The following is a 23,045-nucleotide window of genomic DNA, read 5'->3' as shown; positions in this document are numbered from 1 at the left end:
TCAATGTTATCCTGATTTTGTACATTAAATTTAAATTGTAGCAGTTAAACATATTGAGATATTTAAAACTAAGAATAAACAAAATTCATTGCTTTACATAATACTTTAATCCACTACACTGATGGTGAAATCAAAAGATACTATTAACAAAATAATATAGATTAAAACGGTGCCGTTTTTACTATTACTACTATTGTCCTTGTGTTACACATCCTACTGCTAGGAAAACCATGATTAACTCCATGTGTATGGTAAGTTTTGGTGCTATTTATGTGCATTTTCTAACAAGTCACTTTTAATGTTATGCTATTTTTCAATGTCAATTATTTCAATCTTTTGAGTGCATATTGTTAGTCAACTGTAAATATTGTGATTTACTATTATGTATACGGCAATTAGGTCGATCAAATGAATTCACATTCAAAATTTTCCAGTATTTTTCAAACTATTCTTAAAGTTTTATAAAAACTCTTCATATTTCCATCAAAACGATCGGAACAAATAACGATTTGTCAAACCACTCTTACTCATTGATGATTCCTCCGGGTGACCCTAGTGGACCAGATGATTGGAGGGGGGGCACGTGCCAACGGGGGGCGAGAGCTCAGATGCATCTCTGAGCTCGAGCTCAGTGTGTTTTGGACCGTGCCGCGAGGAGCTTCGTACTTCGCGAGTTCGGGATACGAAAAGTGAAGTGTCGAAGTGATATCTGTGTTCCGATTTTTAGTGATTTTTCCAACAATGAAACCTTTACTGTTTCTCTCCTTACTCATCCTAGTGGACGGCTACGACCAAGTCCATCGTCACAGACACTCCCATTCAGAATACAACTTGGATAGGTTGATGAACAGGCTGGACAGCATTACAACTCAACCACCCTTATCATCTTCTACGGAAGAACCGGAGAACTCTTTGTGGGATGATGACTTCCCCTTCAGCTCAGTGTCCCCCCTGGACATGGACCGGTGGGATAAGATCATCAGTGAGAAGGAGAAGCAACGAGAGGATAGGGAGGATGCTGAGGAGGAGGAACAGAGTGAGGAGGAAGGATTTGAGGACCAGAAGGAACAGGCTGATTCTTACAGGAGTTGGGTGAGTAAGATGATAAGATTGAGTAATTTAATTTGATGTGCAATGGGTGAAATTTGAACTCTTCCTATTTATTGAATAATACATTGATAAGTTAAAGGTTCACTACGATGAAACGTCTGTAATGTCCTAAGCTTGCTTGAAAACAATATTTATAGTGTCATAGACTGACCAATACAAGGGTTTTACAACCAACTAGGGAAGGGTGTTGGGATCCGATATGCGGAGTTGGAAGAGTTAGGGTTGATGTTATACTTCTTGGGTCACAATTGGATATGATATTCTTATCGATTGAGACGCATACAGATTTATATAAGTGACCCGTTGTAAGATCCTAAGCTTTGCAAATAATAATATTACCCCTATATATGTGTTGAGATGCTATGATAGTTAACTGTTGAACCTAGGATAACTCAATATCTAAATTACATGCTGCCAAAAATATTAATTTCCTTAATGCAATTTTAAAAGAAGCGTATTTGTATCTTTACACCAAGCATCGTTTTTTTCAATATACAAAATTGCCTTAGTAAAGTAAAAAATCAATGTTTTTGTAAATATAATTTAATTATTTTCCCCACAAACAAGTAATGTTTATAAACATTTTCGAATTACACAACCATCTTATAAATTAGACCCACTGAGCTTACTTGTGATCGATGAAATTTATTTTATAGTTGAAAAATACAATTTAAATACATTTTTATATTCACAAAAACTGTAATCACACCCAACCATTGAGAATCATAACTGAATGATTAGAAAGTTTTTTCCCCTTTTCATTAGTTAAACACATTCTTTTAAGGCGTTTTATTAGTAAACTATATGTTACACTATGGAAACTTCCCATAGTGTAGGCGCAGTGTAAACATTACCTGGGTTAAGTATTAAAATGATAACTTTTAAAAGGTGACAGCCGTGGGAATAGTGTTGTATTTCTGTCGTTACTAATGATAAAAAATCTGATTTTTTATGATTAAGTTTATTTATTAAAAGGATTAGTCATAAATCATGTTTACTATCGAAAATTATACAGATTTTCTTAAGCTTTTGTTTTTACAAAGGTTATCTAGCATATCGTTAAAACTTTCATTGTTTTCAGCAATCCCTTAAAATACATGAATATACGTTGTCGCATAACATGATATATTTTATAAGTGAATATAAGCTTGATAAATACAACGTTGGACCCATACTAAAAGATATTATTTAACTTAACATAATAAATAAGAACATGAGGGAAATACTTATTTCCAACTTAGAACAACGTTGTTTCATTTTTCCAGAATAGATCTCGGTTTTTGTTAAATCAACGACTTTCAGAATAATAATTTAAAATGTTGCAAATTAATACGGTAACGCAATAATACAAATTAAGTCCACTATTTTTTTATTTTTATTATCCAACACGTTTGAGCTAACAAGATCACCCCTTAAACATTCATTTTATAATAAATAGTTATTAATCTAGTGATAAGTAATCGTCAACTTCAATTATAGTCTTTGCAGTTTTACTAGTTTTGTAAGAATGCTTAAATTGTAAACTACAGCCTCATCCAAAGTAACAATTAGCATTGCCCAACTATTATCTATCTGACCGCTGATAACAGTGACTCACTTGGAACATCGCCAGAAAGGAACAGACGTCAGCGGTTGATTAATTGCGATCAATGTGCAACTGTTACACCAAACAAACCGTTCCTAAAATAACCGTTGCGGTGATATTATCTTTATCATATCTGTTTCGTTGAACAGATGAGCACCATGTGATGATACTCGTGTGAATCATGTCAATTAATTGAGGTTGAGTCATGATTGTTGCGAAATATCAGAATTAAGACAAAATTACAAAATTACTTTATTATTAGTAATCTCATAAAAGTTAGTAAACGTAAAAGTTGACTGGTACATAGTTATTTTGTTGTTATACCCAAAAAGCCCAATGAAATTAAGTTTTTTTTTGTTTAATCTCCAAAGACATTTTATTCCTTCTATGTTTGTAACACGTAAATTTTACTTCTTTTAATGGTAATAATGTTGTCTGAAAATAAAAAAATACGTCAAATAACACGTATAGTAATATTTTTACACTTATACTGTGTACTCACAAGACGGTAGATACATATAAAATATGGTAATTGGATGGTACCACTTACCATCTTTCATATGTATTTACATTTACATTTTCAGTAATTTCATCTTGTGAATAAACAGATAAGAGTAAATATATTATAACGAGTGTTAACAATTTTTTTTTATTTTCAGGTAATTTAGCACGTACGATGCTGATCAAGAAGCTATTTAATAATTTTGTATAACTTTTAGTCTAGAGGCTATTCAATGCAGAAAAAATTACTCATAGCCAGAGGTACCGATCATTTTCTGTCTGTATTGAAATTTGTGATATACAAGTTAGGTTGTGCTAGGTTAGGTTTTAAATTAGAGCAGTTTAGCTTAAGTTATATATTAGTTATATTATAGTTGGCAGAAACTTAACATCAATTTAGCTAAAAGCTATCATCACTTTAATTTGCATAGAGTAAATTTCAATTGGCACTCCTCATCTTGAAATGACCCTCTGACGTAGGCCTACTACTAGACATTCCATCCTCATGTTAAATTTGTATCCAGCTTTTTTATGAAAATTGTCATAGTTTATGTTAGCCACCAGATTGCGCTGATCTACATTACTAAATTCTGCCGAATACACAATCGTTTTAACCAAGCCAAACTTAGGGAATGACTTATGATGAGATATAGCAACTGTTATGACCCATCAACCTGGTCAGCAACAAAAAATAGAAATATAATTTTAGACACTAGCACATTCTGTGATTGGCTCACACAACTACATTCTTTTTTAATAAATAATTGGCTACAGCTGGTCCATATAGATGAGTCTAACTACTGAACTACCCAGCTATCCACATGTTCTGTATAGGTAGACACGTGCTGTAGGGCGGTGGTGTCTGGCAGACGAGTGTTTATTTAGTCTAATCACCGACATTCTCCTTGTCTGATAGCGCCAGACAACGCAAACGCCTCCAACATTCCTGCATACTGACTCACCAAAGTTACTCGTAATTTAAAAAATTAAAGTTTGTTGAAACAGTTAACTAAGTACTTCATAGCTCGTAGAAAATAATTACACTTTACTTAAAATTGTTTCCATATTGAAATCATTATTATTCGGAAGGACTTGGAATGATTACATTAATTATTTACAGACAAAAACATATAATCATGAACAGCCTCGGTTTGACCAAAAGAACGTTTTTTACGAACATATTCCACGTGTTATAAAGTGTAACGGTATATTTAGAAATATCAAGAATTGTTCACGTTTTGTACTATTTTCGTATTCAAGCCTACATAATGTTTTGCTAAATCCTTTCAACTTTACAAGTCACACCTTATCATCTGGTAGACGGGTTGTAAACCACGTCAGAAGGGATAACCTGTTGCTATCACTGAGATAAGGCTGTGTCCCGGTTACCTGGTAAAGAGACTATCTCATGAGCTCACCACTTTTACTTTCGTCCCTGTGTAGCTTGGTGATGGTAAGATAATATTAGACAACGAAATCAGGGTGTTTTGAGGTGAAGATGAGTGTAGAATGGTGTGAGATGATCTGTAGCTTTGTAACCGACTAAGATCAGTTGTTTCATTAGACATGATCATTTATTTAAGCCTAATAACCAGGAACAGCTGAGTCTAGCTTCGAACTGTCAAAAAGTTAATGACTTTTCTCAGGATCGAACCGGCGACAAGATAAGAATAAGTACATCAAGCTTTTTGAGCAAAATCAAGACATTTGACCTTTATTGGATGATAAAAAAGCATTTGAAATTCACATTAAACGCAGCCGTCTTCGCATTAGTATTTTGCACAAAAAAAAGAACAACTCAGTGGGTTTTTATATACTTTGAGTAGCGTCTAGCTGCTCCTTGTCCTTTCTTCATCTCGAGTTATTAGTTGGGACAGGCTAGACAAGGATACGAATTTTATTTCCACTTTTTACAAATATACTATATATTTTTTGATATGGGTGTCAAATTTCTATCATAACCTAACCTGTCCCAGCTTGCATATAGAAGGCTTTGTTGCAGCTTACGTATTGCAAACTTATTTATTACGTATTGCAAACGTATTGCAATCAAACTAACGAGTGATTGTATAAAACGTATTATGTATTTGTAAAACAATCAAATACGTCAAGTTTTGATGACTCAAGACGAAACTCAATCAATTAACTTCGAATCTTCCAAATAAGAAAGAGTGCAGTATTAACTATGTCTATGAACGGTTTACCTTAGCTATTTACTGCTCTGGGTGCTCAATATCCAAAAGAGCTTTAACTTTTTGCATGGATGTGATTATTTAAAGAAACAACTTTGCGCTCAAATTCGATTCAAACGAACTCATAGACTACCAATGAGAGTCCGTAAAAAAACTAGCAACTGTTTGGAACACCTACAGGCATATCTTGAGTAATTCAGTAACATATCTTCATTCTCATGGGGCGCAGAGGTCAGTCATTTATTAGACAGTCTCAGAGACCACAATTTGGGGTTCGTCTGTCAGCAGGGAAGCTGGGGCGTTGATTTTGACACTTGTTTCTCACACCACTTCAAGTCTTAGCCTAATTTCTCTAACACTAACCTTATTAATCTACGTCTTTTTTGAACTAGCATTTTCAAATTACATTCACAGACTACACATGATTCACTGGCTCGTTGTAGTATAGATTAATTCAACTACTAGTGTTATCCTTGACAGTATTTCGATGGTAAACGGTAAACGAGATGTTTTGCGTATTTCCCTTGCAAAGTTATTTCAAACCAAAACAATATTAGGGGTACATGCAATATTACATTCCTACTGCAATGATCGTCACAAACTCCATATTAGTAGTCTTTTTCGTTTATCTAATTTTTACCTCTAAAACTTATATTGCCTTAAATATGACTTGAAAGAACAATTACAGATTATTTTTAGTTATAAATAGCTGCTGTACCCGTGCTTTGCAACGGGAAGAGGATGAGAAAAAATGTTCTTTACATATGCAACCTAATTTATTTGCAGTAGATAAGACATTATTACTGTCACTTTTATGTTTACTATATATTTTTTAATAATAAATCAAATTAAAACAATTTCTTGTTTGAGATATTTAAATTTTTATGCATTTTTTTTGTTAATTTGCAATTGTATGCCAAGGAATCTTGTGTTACAATACTTATGGTGCTATAATTTCTTTGTAATATAATACTTTGATTTCTCACAGTGCGTTGAATACAGTGTCTATTTCCAGTTCCTTTTCAGTAGCCATGTCTGAAACTATGCCCACTTAACAAGGCAGTATAACTCATCAAGATAAATGAACTGAGAAATTCTTGTCTGCGTTGTTGTTACGTTATAAATCTTGTTAAATCTCTAGATTGATTACACAGTACAATGTTTTGACTTGAAATAATGGTTAGTTTAAATCATTCTTACTTTAAAAGTTTTCTATTAAAGTGTAGGTAACAACGTAAGAGATTGTAATGTGAAAATAATATTATGTATTTATTTAAAAACTTGTTTTTTACTCATTTAAAATTAGGAGTGCAATTAAGTAGGAAGAAAAAGATTTGTTTTGTCATACTAAAATTCATTTGGTTTACAATTTCCTGAAAAATCTCCTTTCTAATTGTTTTTATCTTATAATTGGACTGATTGTCTTGTCTGGTTGTTTCGTTATCCTATAATTATCGTATGTTTTCATTTATTATATCTTATTTTCATTATACAATGATAACCTATATTTTAGAGAAAATGTACCTTCAGACTGCAAACATTTTTCAAATGTATCCCATTTGATCATTATACACTTACAACTTTTATAGCTATTTGTTTTTCATGAAACCTTAATTTCTTCCATTTTATATGCATATCAATAAATTTTTTTATCGAAATATTCGGAAAACTACAATTCACCTAGTGAAAAGCTAAATTTACTGCCTCTGAAAATTAGGACAGTATTTTTGCCAATTTAAAGGTGTGGCCATTTTACGAAGACATTGACCTTGGAATCCTTATTAAAACTGGACAAATGTTAAAATTAATGTATTTCGCCTCTAAATATGAGGTATTCCTATTAAACTAACCCTTCCACCCTCAGAATTTCAAATTAACCCAACCCATCAAGGTTCTCTGACAGGTCCCACCCTTTAGGTCTGATTCCCTCCTAACCCCACCCGTCTAGACTGGGTGGTCCCCAAAAATGCAATTCAAAACGTTTCCTAATCTTCCGCCATTATCATTATGCAACTAGGGAGTGGGGTATAATGGCCTGTTTAATATCGTTGTTGACGAGTCTTTGTTGACCCATTAATGACCTCTAAGAGGTTCACGTGTAGAAATGGGCCAATTAATGCAGATTGGGCTTTATTTCGGTTATTGTCACTGGTAAACGAATTTCACAAGGAACTCAGCTTTAGCGGGTTTTAATAATTAGTTATACATCTAGGAAAATTTTATTCCGTGATGGCGCATGAAAAATTATATTTCTTGACTACGAGTTAAATGATGAATCTCATTGAAATTATGTTAACGAACGTTACTGTCCTAACCTACTTCTAAATTATTACTATAAAGTCATCGTTTCAATCAAAGAACCTGATTGGTAATTTTGTTCCAACTTCAGCTGATGCAATGCTACACACGTCAACCAATTCATTCCTGATTCATGTAGTTACACATGGCTTTAAAATTCAAAATATGCTTTAAATATGAAACGATGTGCTCTTTAAACATTAATAAATCAACCACTCCTGTTTAGTTTGAAGAGCGTGATTTCAATATCCCTGAAAACCCGTTCGCCTTTTAGTCGACTACTTACTTTTAGCGAATTTCCCTATAGGGAAGTAGCTATTACCGTAGGTCTCATGGTAAGACTTAGGCCCGGGACCGATTTACTTTTTCATTTTAATGTCCCCAGAGGCCAAAAACACCATTCGTTCAAATTTTTATATATATATATATATATAGATATATATATATATATATAGATTTATATATATATATATAGATTTATATATATATGTGTCCGTGAACACGATAACTTGAGTAATTTTTATCCGATTTTGATGAAATTTGGTTTGAAGGTGTAAGGCGGGATAAACTTGAATGAGTTCGCGATCCAGCATGATCGGACCATGGGAACAGGGTTTTATGGGGGGTTTTATGGGGTAAAAATTGGTTTTTCTCACTTCTTACCCTCAAAACACAAAATTTCCCAATTTTTCTCTAAACCTTCTTAAAGAGCTTAAAAAAACAAACAATTCAGTATATCAAAGTGTTTTAGTACGGTTAATGGTTACAGAGAAAACTAAAAAAATGGTAAATTTAAAATTCCCATGTTATTCTTATGGAGAATATTGTAAAATGTTGTAGTTTGCTTGTTTATGGATATATTTTGATCAAACTTGGCAAATTTATTTATTTTATAGTAAGCTATCAATATTTTACTAAAAACACACTACTTTATTTGTTTCCTTGTAGCAGCAAACCTAGGTACTCGTTAAACCTAATGTTATTTAAATAGATCAATTGAAAATCAATTCGGCCAAATGGAAATTCGCTTAGACGGCAGGTTTGCTGCGGCGGGGGTATTTTAAATGTTATTGCGCTCAAATTAAGTGTAGTTTCAATAACTTATTCAAAAATAGTTACATATAACAAGGATGGTTAACATTACGGATACCACGGGTGCCTAGCAGTTGTCCGACAAATGGAAAATATACTACTTGTCGCTCTGAAAATATACTTTACTTTATACTTTAATCTAAAATGGTGACCATACAAATTTAGGTATTTTAAGCTGTCGACAAAGTAATGTTTCGTAATTATTAATTCAATTTAAAATTAGTCAACTCGATTGAGGACCAGGTAATTTGACACAAAGTTAAAATATATCCCAAAACACCTCAGGATCTTGTGCAAAAACAATCCAAGAGTTTCTGCGGTAAATAAAAAGGAAGCAAAGTTTAGCTGATTACACTTTTACATTCTTCTTGCGCTAAACAATCATGAGGGAATCCACGTGAGCTTGCACGGAATGTCAGTCACAGCTGATGTGTCGTCTGCATCTCCAGCGACCCACGCCGACCACCTGTCTCTGGCGGTCTTTGGTCGTAAACAGTGGTTGTAGGGTACATACCATTACCTCCAATGGATAGCTTAGCAGATCAGTGCCTTTGAAGGTTCAATATATAATTTATTTTACATAAACTTGGGTTTTTCATGATGACAAAGTGAATGATTATAGGCCGAAGAATTGTTTAGCAATATAAAGGCCTCCCAGGTACGTATTTTGAGCTGAGTATCAATGTAAGTTGAGTGTAAAATAGATGGAGGTACACCTGATGTAAATACACAATACACAAACGATGTAAATATAAGTGAGTTGTGCATTGTGCCTGTAATTGCCACCAGGTAGTATGTCCAAGCAGCGAAAGCAGAAAAACATTTGTTTTTTTAGTGTTCGCTGGGGAAAAGTACAAATTTAGACTGTTACCACAACGTTGTATTTAATGAAGTTCTGCTTCGCACAATGAAACTGTGATAAGTCAGCCTTGAAAACATGCTGAGTATCATGGAGTAATTGAATGTAATATATAGTTGAAAGTTACAAGAAATAATTTTTCACATTTGTCGTTTGTGTAAGGAGTCTTTTATGGTGTAGTGCAGCATAAAAAAGCTGTTTTAACAAAATATTTTCCTATTATTTTACTATACGTAGAAACATACAGGTAATCAGTCAACTTAAAGCTTTGGAAATTAAATATCTGGGAACTTAAATGCAAAAAGGGTTTTCTTGGGATAATCCGTCCCAAAGGTATTGCAAGTAAACCTTCTGAATGTAGAAACCCTGTATTAAATAAATGAGTTAGCTAAGATATGGCTAGATAAATACATGGTACAGTAGTAAGAGAAGATGATGATTAAAAAAGAAAAGGAAACCCGTCATAAAAGAGAAGGTGGTTTGCGGGTTGTATGACCTTTGGAAATCCCTGATAACTATCCCCTAATACATGCCAGATTGGACAGACAAATATAAGGAAATCAGCAATAAGATTTATGGGATATACCTGTCTGGAACCTCGCCAACTGAGTCAGACTAACTACCCTGACACTCGTTTTAGCCCACAACTACCACAACTCATGAATCACTTCACCAACGTCCCTGTCTGTCTACCCTCTCATCAGCTGTGTATTGTTGGGCCCGCCACCCCTATGTCTCACCCCTCCCTGACACACTGTTGACAAGCAAATGTAGGTCACGGTTACCCGATCAAAACATTCATCAAATGTAATATGAGAGTCTTAACATGATAAAGCAAGTCTAGCCACTGACGTGAACGAGTTGTTTTAACGGATGAAGTGATTTTATAATAGAATTATGATTCGGTTGATTCGGGGATTGTATTGTGGGTTTTCGGTCACAGGGATTGTGTACTAATACCGCTAATCACCAATGGGGATTACGTATGTGATGAAAGGGTAGCCCGGTGGTTTGAAGATGACCATAATTTGTGGGCACAAAAAACTGGCTGGGTAGCTGAGTGATTTAAAGTGCTCGCCTAAAATTCAAAAGGTCACTGGTTCAATCCTGAGAAAAGCCAGTAGCTTTTGAAGGTTCGAAACTGGGCCTAGCCCTTTTTGATCATTGAGATTTAAATAAATGACCCTGGCTAATGAAACAGCTGATCTTAGGCATTAACAAAGCTAGACAGATCATCTCACACCATTCCACACTCATCTTTCACTCATATTTGGGTTAAAATACGCACCCAAGGGTCATCCTCATCTCAATTAATTGATAATAGTTGATAATTTAGAAAACGAAACATGACAGGTATCTTGAACGACAATTTTCTCTGCATTTACTTAATGTATCTTTGAAAGAAATAAGTAACCTGTGAGTTTAGTCTTGCCTCTAAAACTAATCCGAGAAGATTCCCTTATCTTGTTCCTCCAGTAAAACCTTCCCTTCTTTTCCACGGCCTGTGAATCCCAAATACGTGTGTGAAGGCTTAAATTATTTCTAATTTATTGACATTATAACTACAGGTTAGAACATACAATGTATTTGGTCGCAAGACCGTTTGAAAAATTCTTATCTGAAACAGTATGCTATTTTAAGACGTAAATGGCACATCCTCCAGTAGGAAAATTATTTTCTAATGCTACTTTAAATTGATAATCTCCTTTGAGCACAAGGTCCTTTATGATGGTTTACAATTTCTTTTGTAACCTTCTGAGTATGCTCTTTCAACATAATAATAGGTCCTCTTTCTTAATTGTTTGCAATTTCTTTTGTGATCTTTCAACAGATATTCATAATTTTCATAATTTTATAATATTTTTCATAATTTTTTCATTGACGTTTTTGCTGTTTCTGTATTGTAAGTTACATTTTTTTGTTCTTCACTATCCTGTACGAGGCTTATTTGATGTAAACTTAACTAACACAAATTTAACTATAGAAACCATTTATATTTTATAACCTCATATTTGTGGCAGTAGATTATGAGATCGTCAGAAGACAACCACTATTTTTATAAATTTTGAACTACCTTCATACAACACGAAAACAAACAAAATAACTCATGACCTAAACAGTATAGTAAATAGCAAGATGGTAATGCGATACATGTGGTCAGGTGGCCTATTGTACAGCACTGTAGGGACCACTTGTCCAGTATGTTATTAGTACTGGTGCGATGTCTAGACCAGATATGTGGGTGTTGGTGTACTTTATACCTCCTTTATCCTTTGTGCCATGTATCGATAACAGCATGCTAGACATATATTAGCGAGGTATATTTTAGATATCTAGTGTAGTATATTAGTAGAGGTGGTTTATTTTTGTCTGCGTCTGTGTTTGTTTCTGGCGAACGCTAATACTATTGAAATAATGGTCTGTCATTTTACGCTAAGGTAGATGATGAACATGGCAAACATAAAACCTCTTCTGATTCTTTAAATACCATCGTAAAGACAAAAGCTTCAATAAAGAGCTTTAAAAATATAAAATCGATGGTCACTATGACAACAACAGTAAAAACCTTGATGTTAGAATTTTGCTGTAATAATATTGACTTTGTCTTATTTTCATTAAGTTGTAATTTTTTACCATATAACTGATTTAAATAAGCCTAAGATTATACACAAAAAAACTGAGTGGTATGGTAGAGTGCTGTTTCTAGTGTTAGAATGGTGTTACTGGTTTCTTACAAAGGGTTACAAACTCCCAAATTATTCTGTCCTGCGTCCAGCATGGTGACTAGTAGAACTAACTAGTAGAATGTATGAAAGATAATATTGTTTTATATAATAGGACGTTCACTGCTATGCTTTATTTCCATGCTCAGATAATTATTTACGGACTTTTTAAAATTAATTTCTATGTAGATCAGCATTACTTTACGTCCAGTTATATTATGAAAAGTAAAAATGTCAATACTTTATATACTTTTATACTTTTCTTTGAAATGGCGACCATACAAAGTAGGTATTTTAAGCCAAGTATGAATGGAGATGAGTGTAGGATGAGTGGCGCGATCTTGTAGTCTTGTTAGTGACTAAGGCCGACATATTCCTTAGATACAGCTGTTAATTAATAGCCCATACAGCTAATGGCGACTAAGGGACCTACAGTTTATAGTGGAATCCGAACCACATTTTTCCTTGGTATATACGAATTGGTCTAATTATCAGGATAGTACCCTACTGCAGATAGTCGTAGTACTCACCCCCCGTGCGTATACAAATATACGAGTACGTTCACGTAGGTGCTCAATCAAAACATTTTGACAGTAAATCAGAATCGGAACTAACGTAGTGATGTGACTTCTTTATATTTTTTCCATTTAGAAATTTGATTTATTTTTAAATAATATTCTAGTCTGACATCAAAAGAAGCTACGGGACTGATAGAAACTTGATAATTAGATTGCTTACCATAATTTGCCACGTGCAAAATTCTGTTTTACAACAACTCGAGGTGTGAGGGAAAAGGATTGTATCAAGAAGTTTGTAACAAGTAACCCTCATCTATTCTAAAATCAATAATCCATCAACATATTTTGTTATTGAACCTTAGAAGCTCACTGCCCTAAATACAAGGAACTGAGGAAACCTGAACTACTCCAAAATGCTTCGTACTTTTATTACTACCTACTTTATGGATGGTTTATGGACACTTTCAGGACCATTTGACAGATTGCGGATTTTAATAGTGTTCAAAACTTGTTCCAAGCAAACCAATTAATTAAATGCATTTTACTTTGCAAAGGTCCTCATTGAAGTTTTAATACCATTATTATAAGGTTGATAAAACATCTATCCCCTTTTCTATAGTAAGAATTGAATTAAACTCTTTATACCATAAAGAGTGATTTGCCTACCTAAATCAGGTTACATTTAGCAATAAAAATAGCCTATTTGGAATGCATTTTTTTAATAAATTTTTATCGACGGTTTTGTCCCTTGTTTACAATCTGACTGTTAAACAAATACGGGATCAGCTGTTAAAGTTAATTGAAATTAGGGCGAAGCCCTAAAGAAAATTAATTTTTAAGTTGCCATTCATACCTCCGCTAGATTATAAGCTGTAAAACGACACCTAAATCGTAACAATAGGTTAATTAGCTGGTAAAATGTATGTTACAGAGAAAACACTTATTGCACTAAGTAAATATATGTAAAAATTGGTTCTTTACGTTTAGACATGTTGCGAAAGTAAGGATTTAGTGAAACACATACTCCATGGGAGTACAGATGATCCTTTAACTCCATGGCAGACCCACCAGATGGTCCATAAAGGCTACAGACTCCTGAGCTCTCACCAAGATTGCCGTCTGGCAGGCTTTTATCTCGCAGAACTCTTTAGATAAGTACACTCTAATGGATCCTCTACGAAACACCAAAAATTAATAAAAAACGCATAGTTGTTTTGCCATTGCATCTGTGTATGTCACAATAACGAATGAGTTGTCAAATTGTAAAATGGATTTAATATTTCATCTCTTTACGCAATGGCGTTGACCGGTTTAAAGTTCACACCAAAACGTTTCGAGGAACTAAAGCTAAACACTATCGATATCAAGCAAATTATTGATTTGGTTTTCTATCTGGTTTAATTCGCTTGCATTATAGAATGCTAAAGAGAGGGTAGAGCACAAATTTGACATAAGTGTTATTCCTGACATTATGCATCAATCCATCAATGATTATCAATCATGATTAACTATATTCGTCAATGATTAGTAAAAAGCTTTCGTTGGTTTCTTGTTTTCATTGCTATACTGTATATTTTTGTGTTGATTCTATGTATGGAGTTTCTTTCGCAGTTTTCTAGGAGCAGGGCTTATGCACGAAGCCTGTAAAGTTTATATTCTTTCTCACCTGTGGTTGGGATCATATTCTGGATTCAGAAGCATTGTGAAAACTTATTTTTACTAATAATGGGACATTACTACAATAATCTCTTATCTAATAAATCCAAAGATGAACTTCTATGGAAGAAAAGTTGTTGAAGGAAGTAAAATAATATTATAAAAATGGTTCGTTCAAAGTTTTTCTCGTTAAAGTAAACACTTTTTATACCTACCCTCGTTACTATTAACAAACAAATGAACAAATCTTTTTTGAGAAATTCAGAGTACCCGCTTTTATTAAATCTCTTCATTATATTTTAGTATTTTAAAAGAAGTTTTTACATGCTAAATGCATGTCCGTGCAGTATTGTTAGATAGCCTATAAGGGTTGGTAGAGGACCCAAATTAGATGAGGTTTTAAGTTATTTAAATTGGAGATTTTAAAGGTAAAATAAATATTTCAGCCTTACAAATTCTGAATCTGAACCCCTGCTCCTACCTCTATTGTTTAAGGCACACCTAAGAAAACTATTTCTACATTGAGTATGTTGCAAAGAAACAATATAGATTTTCAATCAATCAGGCTTACTTATCCGTGATTTTTTTTTAGTGAACTGTATGTTACTGTACATTAATCATAGAAAGGAGGGGGGGCTTTAATACTCATTTGTAAAAAATCAAATTAGTTACGAAATACACTTCTTGTAAATCAGAACGAAAAGGTAGGAAAAAATAGTTGATGGAACTGAAGCAAAGTCGTTCCAGAGCCCAGTCCGAGGCTACAGACATTTCTTAATTTAATAATGACGTAATGGTTCCATTAAATATACAGTATCCTATTCCCTGAAACACGTTCAAATTACGTTAGCAATTTATTACTTGATGACAGCAAAACTATTTTGATTTCAAATAGTTTATTTAAATATCTATTGAGCATACTGACTTACAAATCCTCTACAAAAGCCTATATAACCCCAACGTGGTTTAATGCTGTAATTTTCATTGCATGCTCACCTTGTCGATCAAGATATTGGTATGGATTATAATTAGAGCTAGATCATTCTTATGAATCATTTGCACACAACGTGATACATTAGTTAGTTCTGACCGTTTGACGGTCAAAGCATTATGGTGATTAATATTCGATAACCTGTTTTGTAACTAACTAAAAAGATTGAGAATTAAAAAATATATAGGAATATCTTAAAACTAATGATTTTTCTTTACTACATACCGTATAAAATAAAATTATATGAGTGTGGAATGAAATTAGATTTGTAATGAGTTAAGTATCCTTGCCAACTAGATTTACTGTTCCTTTAGTCAGGGCTAATTATTTAAAGTCCAAATTTGGTGGCCTTATTTGGACCAGCTAGGCTTATTTCAGGATCAAACCGAAAACCTTCTGTCAGATGAGCACTTAAACAAATCATCTACCCAGCTAATTTCCTCCTCTTATTGCAGCAATGTCTCTAGAAGGATAAGTCACACTGATCTTAATCATGATGGAAACTGTACTCGTGCGCGTTTACTAGGGAAATGCGACTGCGCTGTGATAACGCACTCTGGGACGACTGTATTGCGCAGTGCACTACGCATGTGCAAAGCTAGGCAAGCTGCAGTACGCATGTGCAAAGCTAGGCAAGCTGCAGTACGCATGTGCAAAGCTAGGCAAGCTGCAGTACGCAGACGGAGACACACTACGCATGTGCAAGGCTAGGCAAGCTGCAGTACGCAGACGGAGACGCACTACGCATGTGCAAAGCTAGGCAAGCTGCAGTACGCAGACGGAGACACACTGCGCATGTGCAAAGCTAGGCAAGCTGCAGTACACAGACGGACACACACTACGCAGCAACGTGAGGGAATGTACGTTGTGGGCGAGGGAGGTCGAACACGCGTGTGCTGTAAACAGCGTGCGGAGATTACTGCCATTATGTGACGTCACCTGGTAACCACGGGGTATCTCAAGGAACACCATCTGTGAGGCAGGAGTGGCTAGATGCTGTGACTTATCTGGATTTGTTTATTTTAACGTAAACTATTTTCCCGTGCAGTTCACTGTTTTATTTACTTGCAGTAGAGTCATATTTCAAACTGATAGGGACCAAACCCAGTTTTATTGGCAACGGTTTAGATTATGTGAAGTTGTGTGGTATAACAAAACATATCTGGTTCTCCAAGAAACATACCTTTTTCATCTCCGATTTTTACGATTGAGGTGTCATTTTAAAGCTCTAGAGGTGGGACGAACTGTAACCAAACAGATAATTGTTTCCTCTAGGGATTGCCACCCTAGCGTTTGATTTATTTCCTTAGTGCTTTTTAAGGTCAAGTGCTGCTAACTAACTGTTTAAATGTTTATTTACGTAAATTGTCCGTTAACATCTGATTACCTCAAGTTACATTTTAAACAATAAGAGGCAGACAAGTCAACCAGTTAGGATCAGACAACTTTTAGTGGGTATTGTAGATGGTGAGTAAACTACTCTTTTTTGTATTTATGATCAACAAATTATATACTGTATTTCGAATGCTATAAAGTAAGAATATTTTTAAAATAAAATTTTCAGAGAAATATTTGTATCTTTTTAATTTAATATGAAGATGTACTGCTAGAGTAATAACTTTTTATCAAAAAAATCTTTAAAAGGTAAAATGGTGTTTTATTTTGCTTTGAAGGAAAGTTTTGAAAGCAAAAAATACACTGCAATTTAGTCACTGTCAGGTGATCGGAGATTATTTACGTGATGAATAATATTATAAACTGATGAACTTTGTGTCTCCTTAGTGATGCAGCCGATATAAATTGATTATAGTTGTGGTTTCCCCTTAGTCATGATAATCGGGTTATTTTTAATCAGATAAAAAATCGTTTCAGATACTTAAAACATATAAACAGACGATTATTGTGATTTATTTTAAGTACAACAAATATACCCATGTCCTCATAGCCACTAACATGTATAAACTGACGAATAGTTTCTGGACCATCAAGTATTCTAACAGCTGGACAGGCGTGGGTCGTAAGTGATGAAATCTTAATAAACTGTGTTAAGCTTGTATTAGCCTCGAGCACGGTTAAAATCTATGATTAACCTAATCTAATAACACTTTAACTATTCCCAAACCTAATGTAGTAGTCAGAGATAATGATGTATGAGTTACATGAACAGAACGTCGCCGTTTCCCTATGTTGTAGCTGAACAAAACGGGCAAGTTTTGAGACTAAGGGAAGATTACTACATGTAATTTTGTATCACTGGTATACGAAACAGAATTGTTATTGCCTTTTCTTACACTACTAGGTTTGTGTACTAATCGTGTAGATTAAAAATAGTGTTGGGACAGTTCCATTACGTGAGACAGGTACCTAAATTCCAAAACGTTACTGTTCACATACTGTATCACCTTCACGTGGTTTTTATACAGTAAGCTTAAAAGCAACAATTGAGAACCACTAACAATGATGTTGAAACTTAAGAAGCCAATAATACTCAATTCAATATCATTCTTATTGCGCGCTTAACAAATAATATTAGTATTAGTATTATGTTAACAATCATATATTCAATTTGTTTGTATTCAAGCACTATATCTTAGACTCCAAACATCAAACAGATACTATAAAATGAGTCGTACACCAAACCACTCACAACATATTATGTACAGTATATTAGTAACTGAATTAGTAAACGCATGTGCAAATCAAACTGCTGTTTATGGGAATAATTTTTTTACTAAGTATTTTAAATTCCCCGAAAGAAACTTCTCACTTCACTATTGTTCCCGTGACTGCCACCGACTCCACCGTGTCACCTGGACGGCTACCTCCCACATCGCGGCTGAGGGTGACATCACCTCCTCGGATGACGGGAAGTCGTGATAGTAGACAGGAATCTCACCGCAGTCTTCTGAGAACTCTGGGCGTGACGGCAAAAACACTTCAAACACTCTCATTAAACGATAGTGACTGAGAAGTCACCGGCGAGTGCATTTGCCGCTGTCTAATTGACGTAGGGATAAAGGGATGCAAATCACGACGTCCAAAATGTAATTTTTGAGTTTTATGACGTCCAAAAGTACAGTCACTGCAATAAACATAGTTATTCTACAAGCTTTTGGCGTCATGGGATTGGTCATCATGAAACAGTGCACTTCACACTCTTAAAAAAGTAGTATTAGCACCACGTCCAAAGCCGCTGCCAGTTGCACGACGTCCAATATCTTAGCGCTATCCCACGACGGCAAGAGTGACTGCACACTGTGAGTATTGTTTTACCGTCTTTAGTGCATGCTATATCCTAACGTAACTTAACCTAATCTAACCTTGATCCGTATGCAGGAGCTCACGACGTCGTGCAACTTGGCAGCGGCCTTGGACGTGGTGTTACTTAAAGTTATAAAGCTATATGGTGCGCTGTTTTACGACAACCAATGCCAAGCTTGTAGAAAGACTTTGTTTCTTACAGTTACTGTACTTTTAGACATGATGAGATTTGGACGTCGTGCAATAGTTGAATAGTTTATATTGGACATCATGAGACAGCTCAAAAATTATATTTTGGACGTCATGACACTGACTTATATCATTGGATGTCGTGCACTCCCCTCGCAAGTACTGCAGATATTTTATTCCTATTAACACTTATAAGTAAGGTGGGGAGTAAGTGGTGTCTAGCGCTAATCCCTGGTGTCTAGGACAAAGTCCAACACCGTCCCCGCATCATCATGTACAACGCTCACTTACCTTGCTGTGCTATTACATTTGTGATATAAATAAGAGTTTGTAGTAATTGATCAGTAATAACCATGAAAATCGGACCAAACTGTCCTTCATCTTTGTGCTTTTAATTAATGGCCCTGGTTAAAGAATAAGTCTTAGGCAGTAACAAAGGCGCCTTACTCAATGTAATACCACATTCATCCCTCATTTATAGGGTTAAAAACGCCCTATTAGCGTTAACGTGTTAGTGGGTGTTTTCCCAATCTGGAATCCCGTTTATATTGTGCAAGCGGAGAAAGTATTTGTTGTTTACTTTTTGTTTGTGTTTTTGTATTAAGATGTCAAACAAAATAGTTTTTCCTTGAAGCAATATTTTTAGGTTAAGTAAATTTAAACCGACGACTACAATTATTGCTATCTTCAGATAAAGAAACTCACCAGACTACTTACACGGCACCTGTAGAATTATTTTGGGTCGCAAAATCCCATTAATACTCTTATATAAAAAAAATATCTTAAGTAGATTCATCTGTAGAAATTTAGTTAAGAAATAATACAAATTGTATAATACTACAGAATATCTGGATACCACTAGTCTTTTGTAACATTTTTTTACCATTATTCTCATGTAAAAAAATGATGTGAATGATGTGAAAAAGATAAAGTTAGTAACACTTCATCTTTGGAATTAAAAATGAAAATAAAGCTATTTGTTTATTTTTAACTAACTCCTCTACGATTATAAAATATTCAGAAGCCCAAACATTCGCTGCAGACGAGCCTATGATGAAGGTGCGAACAGGGACTCTTAAACTTCCCAGGCTTAGTTATGTCCGGCGGTTTATAGGTTGGCCAGGCCCCAAAGTGGCTCGAGTCTGGTTAGCGTCAAATATGCAGGTCATTCAATCAGTACATTAATATAAATATAGTTTTATTAATTTATTTTCCTTTAGAATATAAATTATTTTATTTTTGCTAACTTTTAACATCTGTGTGAGAAGAAAAGAGTAATTGTTTATGTTAACAGAAACATGTTACAATCGTTTTTTGATTGTTTCTATGCTTTTGAAACGGTTTAAGAAATGATAAGGATTTTTGATGTAACAAACAACTGTGTATTCTTTTTCAATAAAGGGGTTTACCACGATCTTTGTTTTGTATGTTGAAAATACAGTTAAACTATAAAAATTGTTAAACACTAGTAAATATCTAAGAGTATTATATTGGGAAATATTTTAACCATAGAAAACTAGACGACCCGAACAAAAAGTTAAGTAAATTTATCAAAACAATTTTAAATAGCTTTGCTTTTTTTAGTAAGCTTTATAACAAGTTTTACACACATTAACTATAAAAAAATTTTAACATACCTGCAGTGGTAGAAGTTCAAAATATTTAAATGATAAGCATTTAAAAAAAATAATCATTTAAACTTATACGTACCTATCTTCCAACTCATTTTCTACATTTCAAGTGAATTCGGTGTTACGTTGGCTATTTTAGCGGGTTTAGCCTATTGCAATCCATCGTCTTTAGGAGCCCGGGTAAAATCCTGATATGCAAGAGGCTATTCACTACACCAAATTGCTTAAACTTTGCGAAAGAATCCCTCTCATCTAGAAACAACATCGAATGAGACTTGTACGACTGAAAGGGTGGACGTTAACGTAAAATCTCCCTAACCTAAATGAAGCTTCAGAAAGGATATTGTAATAATCGAGAGTGTAAAACTTCTTCCTCTATGTGTTTAGGTAGGAGAAAGAGGTAGTGCTCAAAAATAAAATTAGTAAGGTTTACTTGTGTCCTCCGGTGTGACAGATTTTAAAATTACTCCCTATGAAAAACCAGCTCAGAATTTAAAATCTAACAATCCTAGCATTTATTTGTTCACAGTACTGAACAGATTGTAAAATAAAATAAAGTAAAAAAAACAGAACGCACCGGTTCTATGAAACTAGTGGTCCCAATTACTCTAGGGACTTTTTTTCTTCCCGTAGTAATAATATGTGCGTGTATCAGTGGGTGGTCTACCCATATAATAGGTCTGGCTATTAGGCGCCCTTTTCAGCCTATTCTTTGTACCAGCCGTGAAAAATTAGCTCGTAGCTACCGTAAGTCGATGCATCATCCATGATAACTTCGGCTGCACTAATGACGTCACTGTGTGATGGATTTAGCACAATTGACCAGCTGATTTGTCTCAAACGTAATTCTCCGTTCCATGAGAGGCGTCAAAACTGTATTTTATAAAATATTGAAACGTACATTTGGAAACTGGCTATTCAAGCGGGAGTTTAAACGCTTGCATTTGTATTTATTTATTTATTGTTCCACCATTTCAATAGTTTTATCACGTTCCCGATACGAATAAATTTAGAGATAAGTTTCTAATGTTAAGCACATTTGATATCTAGTAACCATATTGTTTACAATAATGCAGAACACCCATATTTCGTATCTCAATAAAAAAAGATCTGCTAGTTAAATTTTGTTTTCGTATTTACATAGGAGTAATAGCGTGAAAATAAATTTCCTCACTAGGCCCTAAAGTAACTCTTTCGACACAAGCTTATGTTTACAAACTCAATCCCATGCTGGAAAATTATTGAAAAAAAATCAGCTTTTGTCTTTACACTGAAGCATTCTGTATGCTAACTAATCTCGCTATAGTTTTACATCGAGAATAAAACTTCAAATCATACTTTACAAGCAATAACAACGAACATATCATATCGGCCCAGTGAGACTCTTCGCAGGGTTATAGCTGCTATCATAAAAGCAACGAAGAATATACCTCACCATAACTATAGGTGAGCATATAAAATAATGGGACTGTTTATATGCACAGCCTACGAACGAGGTTATAACTAGGTTTATAGTTCTATTCTGCACTAGTTGTTATTGATTGGCTGATGTTATTGTTTATAAGCTTGTGACTTTGATTTGATGAATAAAACTGATATTTTTAAGAGTTATTGACAAATTCACTATTTCCGTTTGAACGAAAATCATCTTTTTATATTTAAGTTTACGGTGAATCATGTAGGTAACCACGCAGTCGACTATTTTGTATTTTTAACTTGCTTTAGATATTTTCTTCTCCAGGCTGTACATATTTTGGTTTTATTAATTTATTATTTTTGTCAAGATTAATTGACTGTTATCAAATTTACCAAGACATGTGGAACCACCATAAAAGTGTATAGTAAAACGATACTCTTTAGACTCATGTTTATAAAGAAAAATTCATGAATTATACAATTGGCTATTTTAGTGGAACTTGATAACTATGTAAACATCTGAACAAATTCACAAATGTATAGATATACTAGCTTAATGATTATACCTGTACGTTTTCAGCAAATTTTCAACGAGAAAATCGTATACATAGTAGGTTTTCTGAAAGTATTTCCCTTATACTTTAATTGTATTTTGTGCAAACATATATTCTTTTCAGCAGGTAAGTTTCATAGATAAATTGTTACTCCCCTTTTAATACTTTGCAAACAATAGTTGGATACAAGTTATTTGTTATTTTTAATCTATAATTATTGATGGGAAATGTTTTGAAGATAAATGCAAAAGTACAAAACAACAATAAAACGTCAATAAAAACTGGTACATGATAGTGGAATACGTGTGGATTTTTAGTCTGGGATAGCATCCACCACTGAAAATCAGGCTACAGCCACTTAAATAATCAAAATGTTAAAGATTTTAGTTATGCGTTTCACCAAAAACACAAATAAATAGAGAATACGTGTTATAGAAACACTTAAGATATCAAAACATCTTTTCAAAGA

At 34.1% G+C, this 23,045-nt stretch overlaps 1 protein-coding gene across 1 annotated transcript in view; it reads left to right on the top strand.

The window, feature by feature from the left end:
• The first annotated feature begins 648 nt into the window (after positions 1–648).
• The window catches only part of LOC128985384 (uncharacterized), a 60,388-nt gene continuing 37,991 nt past the window's right edge, over positions 649–23,045 (top strand). The window contains exon 1 of the mRNA XM_054404833.1: positions 649–1,092. Within this exon, the coding sequence (XP_054260808.1) occupies positions 742–1,092 (351 nt within the window). The 5' untranslated portion in view covers positions 649–741. The remainder of the gene's footprint in view (positions 1,093–23,045) is intronic.

This window comes from Macrosteles quadrilineatus, unplaced genomic scaffold (assembly GCF_028750875.1).
Source record: "Macrosteles quadrilineatus isolate MER2022 unplaced genomic scaffold, UCM_ALF_1.0 Scaffold_2__2_contigs__length_208266976, whole genome shotgun sequence".
Lineage (NCBI taxonomy): Eukaryota > Metazoa > Arthropoda > Insecta > Hemiptera > Cicadellidae > Macrosteles > Macrosteles quadrilineatus.
This window is presented reverse-complemented; position numbering and strand designations above follow the sequence as displayed.